The sequence below is a fragment of the Gekko japonicus genome, unplaced genomic scaffold (assembly GCF_001447785.1).
Source record: "Gekko japonicus isolate JY-2015 unplaced genomic scaffold, Gekko_japonicus_V1.1 scaffold1605, whole genome shotgun sequence".
Classification (NCBI taxonomy): domain Eukaryota; kingdom Metazoa; phylum Chordata; class Lepidosauria; order Squamata; family Gekkonidae; genus Gekko; species Gekko japonicus.
The window spans coordinates 172782-181075 of NW_015167584.1; the positions used below are offsets into that span (position 1 = coordinate 172782).

The following is an 8294-nucleotide window of genomic DNA, read 5'->3' on the forward strand; positions in this document are numbered from 1 at the left end:
CAGGTCACATAGCAGCCCTGCAGGGGCTGGATTCGGTCCACAGGCTGTATGTGTGACACCCCTGGTTTAGAGTGTTGGGTTAATAGTGCGGATGCTGGTTCAAATCCCTACCCAGATATAAAGCTCATTAGGTGACCTTAGGAGAGTCACATGGTTGCATCTTAAACTACCTCACGGGGTTATTATAAGGATAAAATGGAGGTAGAACTACATACATCACCCTAAGCTGCTTTGTAGGAAGAATGGGAGAAAAATGTAGTAGATCGCTAAAATTGTTCCTATGATGCTAATGGTAAATGTGGCAGATTAACCCCACTGACCCACAAGTACTGTTCCATCTTGCTCTTCAAGGCATCTGGGGATCAGTAGCCATCCAAGTCTCCACCTGGCAGGTGCTACCCTCCAAACTTTCTCCACCCTCAGAGGTGCTGTTCATCTTTTGGTTCACCCACTGCCACCACCTGTCCTGTGTAGGAGTTCCTCCTAGGAGGGTCAGGGCTCTCAGCTTCCCCTCCCTGAGTTGCCATTCTATGGCCTTGCCTTGTGCCTACATCTCCTGCTACCTAATGTCTGGTTACCACAGGGACAGCTTACTGCACTTGCTCAATTTTATTTAAACTTTTATTTAAAAGAAAATGTCCACACACATACTCTCAGCACAGGAACAGATTGAGAAAGGGATCTATTCTGACCTCAGGTTTCAACTAGCCTCCCCAAGAGGCAGGACTTACCCTATAAAGGGTCACTGAACAGGGTCTGGGCTTCAGGAGTGACAAGAACTGAAGTCTTCAAGGTCTAGAACAGACAGTCTGAAGGTGGCTGTTGCAGGTGAGAATTGTGACCTTGCAAAGCAGTTGATCCAGCAATGGTATCTTTCCAGGCCATAAGGAAAGAGGCTGGGATGAAATTGAGCCCAGCTGTGTTGTTGACAGGTGGTGGAGTTTATGAAACTCTGCACACTGGCCAACATCCTGCAGGAACTCATCCTCATTACACTGCTCTTCCCAGGCCCTCTGCTGCTAGTGTTCCAGTGGACTGGACTGTGTGGGACAAACAGGACTGGTCTTTAGGCTTGGAGAGCATCTCTGGGAGAGGTTTCCCTTGCAGGTTCTGGCAGCCTTTTGAAATAATTTTTCATTTTTTCCTCAGCTACTGTAACAATTTATATAGCTTAGACATATATTGCTTTAAAAAAATCTTGCATTAAATGTTGCATTTTCAAATGTTATGGGAGACCCTTTAGGCATTTTCTTCAAAAGCAAATATCTGATCTGGCAGTATTCAAGTAACGGGTAGGAGAAGGTTGTGTGTGGTGTTTACTCTTTCATATTTGTAAGTTAGTACTCTTAATCAGACCACTATATATATCTGTGTTCTCCTATAATATATATTTTTCATCTGTGACTAAAATCTGAATCAGAAGTGACCAAACCAACAGGTCTATTCTCAGGACATAACACATTTCCAACTCCCACAGTCTGTTACTAAAGAAGAAATGTTAATCATTTGTCACTTTTTATTGGTCTGTCTCATTGCTTTAGCTATAGTAATATGGAGGGGGAATGGGGCTAAAAGCTTCGCTCAATTTCCTGAAGGTATATGAAATTTATTATTATTATTATTATTATTATTGTTGTTGTTGTTGTTGTTGTTGTTGTTGTTGTTGTTGTTGTTGTTGTTCCAGTCAGAAATGAAGTTAAAACAATTTATATAATAACTGGTGATGGCAAGGGTCCAAAGAACTACTTTATGCGTGTCCAAGGACTAGCAAGGGCCCAGGGGATTTATTTTCCTCTCTTTTCTCCCCTCCCCACCATCCTTAGGTAAGATCACGAACTGCTTTTAGACATGTCTCTCGCCATGCAGCACTGGGGCTACTATTAAAGAATTTAAGTCCAGAACTGTTTGGTATACTCAATCATAGGTCTGTCTTGTTCACTTGGAAAACTTTATATTATCCTTCTTATTGAACTATATACATGTATTGAAAATACTTTGCCACTCCTCATTTTTTATCTATATAAACCAGTGAAGGGTAGAAGAGAAATGTTTTATTATTGAGAATAAGAAAATTGTGATAACCTAATATTTCACTCTATGGATGCCAAACTCCAGGTCGGACTTGGGGATTCCCTGGAATTACAGCTCACCTGCAGACTACAGAGATCAGTTCCCCTGGAGAAAATGAATGCTTTGGAGGGTGGATGGCATTGTACCCCACTGTACCCCACTCCTCCCCAGACTCCATGCCTAAATCTCCAGGAGTTTCCCAATCTGGATCCGGCAACCAGTGTTCCCTCTAAGCTGAGTTAGTGTGAGTTAGCTCACAATTTTTTAGCCTCCGGCTCACATGTTTTTGTCTTAGCTCAGGAAAGATGTCTCCAGAGCAAGCTAATTTATGCAGTAGCCCAATTGCTCACTCACAACCTTAATGTAGAATTTTTGCTCACAAGACTCCACAGCTTAGAGGGAACATTGCCGGCAATCCTACCCTCTATTCTCTGCCTGTGGCCAGGGAATACCTGGCAACCTTGTTTGACCCAGAAAATTTAGGTTTTCACTACATTTCTAATTCTTACTGCGGAAATAATAATAAACATTACTATTCAGTTTCATGTTTCTGTTTGTTGTGATTCCAGAGTGGCACATTGATCCCCCCCAGCAGCTAAAAGTCATAGGGTGCCTTTACAAGCTTTCCAGTCAGGTAATCTCTGCTGGTAGTAAGGCATAGGGCTTGCATAAAGGGCCTCTTCCTGAGATGTGCTGATGCTGCATAATATTTATTATATTGAATACATGGTGGTTGGTCAAGTTCAGTCCCAGTTTCCCACTCTGTGTATGGAACAATCAAAATGGTGAGTGTTTGAACCAACCCACAGTTTCAGCATGCATAAGTTGTATGGATCACTGAATAATCAATGAAAAACACTCATAAATGTTTTTTTTTCTTAACATCTTTCCGTGATGTGAAATTCACAGTTGTCGACAGTGTGATTAGGAATACACAGGCTATCTCTGGCTAATAAAGTGTTCCATTTCCTCCAGAGGACTCCCAAGATACACTTCGCTTCACCAGAAGAGCTTGCTGCAAAGCAGTCAGCATGACATCATTTAGGTCTTTAGCCCTCAGACGTTCTGGCTTGCTAAGCATTCTGTAGCATTTCAGTAATGTATTGCTACTGGCAGCCTGCCTAGAGAGAGAGAGAGACTTCCACTGGGGCTGGAAGAGCCTGTATATCTTTTGTTCCCCCTCCCCCCACTTCTTTATTCTGCTTGCATACAGTTATACCTGAGACTTTAATCAGATGTATGAAAATTATTTGTGTAAGACAGACTTTTCTTAAAATCACAGTAGTGAAGTGAAACCTGTGGAGATAAGGGCATACAATATTTGTTCAAAGGCAAGGCTAGAATTTGCACAAGTATGTCATAAAAAAGGAGGCCATCTTACATTTGCATACACATTACTGTTATGTCCAATTTTTTTTTGTGTGTGTATAGCATTTTTAAGGGGGTCATCTTACTTTCAGGGCTGTCTCCTTTCAATTAGAAAATGTCAAAAAAGAAAAAAAAGTCAAAATCTTCCTTGCAAGGGGTTTCTAAATACTATCCTTTGCTACGGTTGAAGTGGGCCAGAAGCAAAGCTTCACCAATTCTCTTGGGAGGCCCATTCCTGCCAAGGAAAATTAAAGCATCTGTGCACAGCAGTATATTTGTGTGTGTGTGTGTAAACACATGTACACATGGGAAGTAGCACTTTCCATTTTAATGTGGAACCATCTTCATGCAGCAATTTTATGTGTGAAGTGAGGGCCATATTACTGCATGGAAGGACCAGAAGACAAGAAGTGGAATGGGTGTGTAGAAAGTGGAAGAAAAATATGTGAGCCAAGGACTAATGGTGGAGGAAGCTGTGGAAGGTCATCCAAGAAAAAGGGAAAATCTTTTTACAGTTAGATATCTGGTGAAGAATAAGAGAGATTTCATTCACTGGTCCATTTGCAAATGAAGTCACTCCAAAATTGTTCTCATAGCTCCTCAGCATGGTAAACAATATCCTGAGATTGAGGGCAAATTCCCAGTGGACAAATTAGACATGGGCTGCAGGAAAACCCTTACTGGTATAGCATGTATTCTTGGCCATTTGTAAAGGCACTTATATGTGCTGGCGTGGTAATATGTTAAAGGTAGCATGCTAACAAGCAATAGTCCAGGTAGGCCCTCTGAAATGCTGAGGTACAATTAAGTTAACCTCATAGGAAAAAGCATGTGAAAATTCATGGAGAAGTAGATTTTTTTTTTTTTTGCTACAAATAATCCCTCTCTCAATTGCTAGTGGGACATGGGTAAAATAGTGCCACAGATCTTCAATGCAACTTGCTTGTTTTCAAGAGGTGAACAAACAGAAAGGAAGAAAAGGCAGCAGATCTTTAAGCTTCGACTTCGACTTTATAGGGGGATATATGGTCATTATGTGGCATGGCTGACAGCCAAGATGATCTCTAAATGTTTTCCAGTTTTACCAGGCCAGTGGAGTTTGTGTGTGGGTGGGAAACTAGCTAACTCAGGAGAACTTGATCTCTTTCCCCCAAGAAACAGATTCCGTATATTTCTAAACCTTCTCAGCAGTGCTGGATAGTAGGCTCTGCTCTTTGTCACCATGCACCAGACATCTTGGATCATTGAGTGGTGATTAATTTTGCAACTAGGCTTAGGGAGAAGAGGCCAAAATAGTGAAGCGAAGTGCCTTTTCAATTTGGAAACTAGGCATAGAAACAATATGTGTAAATAACTCTAGAATATTAGTCCTAAGGGCTGACTGTGTCTGAAAGCAACAGTTTAGTAACCACTTTAAAACCACATTTTCTCAGTGGCATGGCTTGCTTTGTAGAGACCGTTTAATTTGATGGATCAGTGTTTGTCAGTCTTACATGGCTTTGATTCCTCCTATCTGTGGGGCCACCTCTCCCCCTGTGCTCTGCCATAACATTCATCTGAGCAGGGCCTCCTACAGGTGTCAACCTGCAAAGGGGTAAATCAATAACTGCCCATACACATGCTTTCTCTGTTGGTGCCCCCACCTTATGGAACGGCTTGCCTGAGGAGGTCAGGAAGGCTCCCCCCCCTCTTGGCTTTCTGCAAACTGTGCAAAACCAAATTACTCAAGAGGGCTTTTCTATGCAGGCAAGAGGGTTGCACTGTACAAAAGAGGTTACAAAGTTACTTGGCTGAACAATTAGGGACTGTAATCTATACTACTGTGTATAGTTTACTGTAAGTAGGAGCCTACTGTGTAATTTTTGCATCAGTTAATGTGTCAATTTATGCTTTGCTCCAGTTCTATTTTTTAGATTTCTGGTTGGTTCCAGACTTCTACAGTCGTAATTCTAATTCATTAATTACTGAATGTTGCATCCTGGTGATTGTACTGGCTAACTCGGTAATCTGTGTTGAGTCTCAGTGAGAAAGATGGACAATTAATAGTATGCATAAAATAAATGAAAGTTGAGTTTGTAAACAACGCAAAGGTACCTTTCTGTATGGTTTTCCTAGATACTGGTGAAGAAAGCACACGTATTCATTTTCTGAGACCTAGATATAGGAAAACATATATGCTAGGAGTCAGCTGTGTATAACTGTAGTTTTTTTTAACCCAGAAATATTATTTGAGCAGTACAGGTATGCATTTCAGAACTATTGGCCTTGTGTATATTTTTACTTCTCTATTATGGTCCCTTATGGCCAGTTGAAACAGTCTTGTGGATGTAGTGGTATGGAGGACGCATCCTTGTTTCCACATATCCATGGGTACAGCAGCTGCTTTTTTGATTCACTAATGGTGGCATATTTTTTTGGCTGGTATTATTGGTATATGAAATTTAACAGATTATATTTCTGACACTCTGTTCCACTTACCTGAGCCAGAGTAGTAGGATCCAACTTTATGCATTTGAAATATAACTTCATTCATTACTGGGACCTTGGAGCCATCATAATGGTTCCATTTAATGCAATCTATCTAAAAATTATCTTCTTTCTTCATTACAGGTTTATATTATCAAAGTCATTTGGTCCAGTGGCTCTACAGAGGTCATTTATCGCCGGTACAGCAAGTTCTTTGACCTGCAGGTAGGATGTTGTTAAGTTTCCATTGTAATTTGGGATCTTTGACCTGCAGGTAGGATGTTTTTATGTTTCCATTGTAATTTGGGATGTCTGTTGGAGTGCTGTAATTTATTATCTTGCCTAAATGTTGAGTCTGTAATTGCCTGATTTTGTCAGGCATCAGTGTTTTTCTTGTGTACAAATGTCACAAGTGTTGACAGCTTATGATCATTGAGCCAGAAGCTCTAAATATCAGAACAGCACAATGACCTAGCGTGTTTGCTTTCCTGTGCCATTACAGGAGCAGTCTCAGTGCTACACTGACCCACAGTGCCCTTTCTAAAGTATAATGTAGGATGGATATCTTCTGCTTCCAGTCACATTGGAGCTGGATGTTACAGAAGGTGCTGTGGGCCATTCTTTGGATGCACGAGGGATATTGGGCAATAAGGTTAAGCCAAAGCCTCCTTTTAAAAATACTTTTATTTTCTAAATAAAGATTTGCTACAGATGTTAACAGCAAAATTTTACTGAAGCTGAATCATGGTTCTCCCCCTCTTGCTGCCTTTTCATGTCTTGTAAGTTTATGATTTTTATAGGTGACCTTATTGCAGCTTTTAGTCTGTGTTCTTAACAATTGAGTTTAACACTGTAAACTGCTTTAGGAGCCAGTTTAAGATAGATATGCAAAAATGCTGATTTTATTACTCACTATGGATTTAAGCATATCGGATTTAGGCATATTGTGAGAGGTAGGGCAGGAAGGGATGAGCCAGTGCTGGGCTCTTGTGGTCTTTTCTTATATGTCCAGGGTAATGCCAGTTGCCACTTTGGGTCAGAAAGGAATTTTCCTTCAGGTCAGATTACCCCAGGGATCCTGGAGATTTTTTGCCTTCCTCTGGGCATAGAGCAAGGGACACTGCAGGGCTGCCAGCGGGCAAGCAGGAAGTGGTGAGGTGGGGGGCTCCGGAGGCGATCACCCGGCGTCGTGGGGTAACGGTGCTGGCAGGTTCAGGCAAAGCCCCCCGTGCTGGAGCGGCTGTCCCCTGCGGCACGGCTGCAGCCTCTCTCAGCTCAGTGGGTGAGCGGGCAGAGGTGATGCGGGGCCCCCCAGAGGTGTCTCCATGCCCGTCCATTTGGGCGGCGGCGGCAGGCTGGGGCGGAGGCCCCCCCTGGTGAAGTGCCAGGCAGCAGCCCGTCCACAGTCACCCGGGCTGGTGAGGAGGGCAGTGGGAGCCAGTGCGGGCAGAGCCCCCCCGCACTGGAGCGGCTGTCCCTGGTAGCCCGGGCGCAGCCTCTGTCGGCTTGGCCAGGCGAGCAGGGAGAGGTGACGCAGGGGCCTCTGAAACCATCTCCGTGTCTGTCTGCCTGGGCGAGGACGGTGGCGGCAGGCTGGGGCAGAGGCACTGCCCCCTATAGATTGAAGGCCGTACAACCAGGCTCTGACGTCACCGCATGTAGTCATAACCAACCCTGAACTCTGCAGTTGCCAGCTACTTTCATAAGTGTTTTAAATTGCATTTTCTCGTGTACTCAACAAGATATTCTCTTGATTCTTTCACTGCAGTATTCCAGACACTTTACACTAGCTTACAGTGTTACTGAGTTCAGTTTCCATTGCATATTTGGGTGTATGTTTCATATAATTTACAAGCATATAATATTGGAGAGTGGTGGATGTCTGTTGTATGATGGTATTGTCAATTCTCACTCTTTCAGGTTTTTGGGGGGTAGATCAGTGGGTTTTGCTTCAGTTTGCCACAACAAATCCAGAAGGGAACTGGGGTTTCCCTTCACATCCCCTTCTTCTGCTCATTATTAAAGCCAGCCTTATAGACTAGAATTTTCAAAGGACACTTAAAAGCACACTGCTTGCATCAAAGATGACAGAACAATGAATGTGGTTCATCACACGGCTGTCATCCTCACTTTGCATGTGAGCATAGTCAAATAATACTAAGAGTTTAATAACTTCTGGTTTTCAGTATTACTTTTTATTTAACATTGACACAGCATGAGATAGTAATATGCACAAACTCATACTTTGGTAAGACGTCTTCACATACAGTAAACTTCAATCATAATCTCCAGTTACCAAAAAAAGCAGCTGCACTGCATATTGGTGGCATATTGGTGTACAAGGTTCATTGTGACTACATTCACATTCACAAGCCAACACTCGGTCACGG

General features: G+C 42.7%; 1 protein-coding gene across 1 annotated transcript in view; it reads left to right on the forward strand.

Moving 5' to 3' along the window:
* The window catches only part of LOC107112721 (SH3 and PX domain-containing protein 2B-like), a 297243-nt gene that overhangs the window by 40670 nt on the left and 248279 nt on the right, over positions 1 to 8294 (forward strand). The window contains exon 2 of the mRNA XM_015413908.1: positions 6049 to 6129. Coding sequence (XP_015269394.1) covers positions 6049 to 6129 — 81 coding nt within the window. The remainder of the gene's footprint in view (positions 1 to 6048; positions 6130 to 8294) is intronic.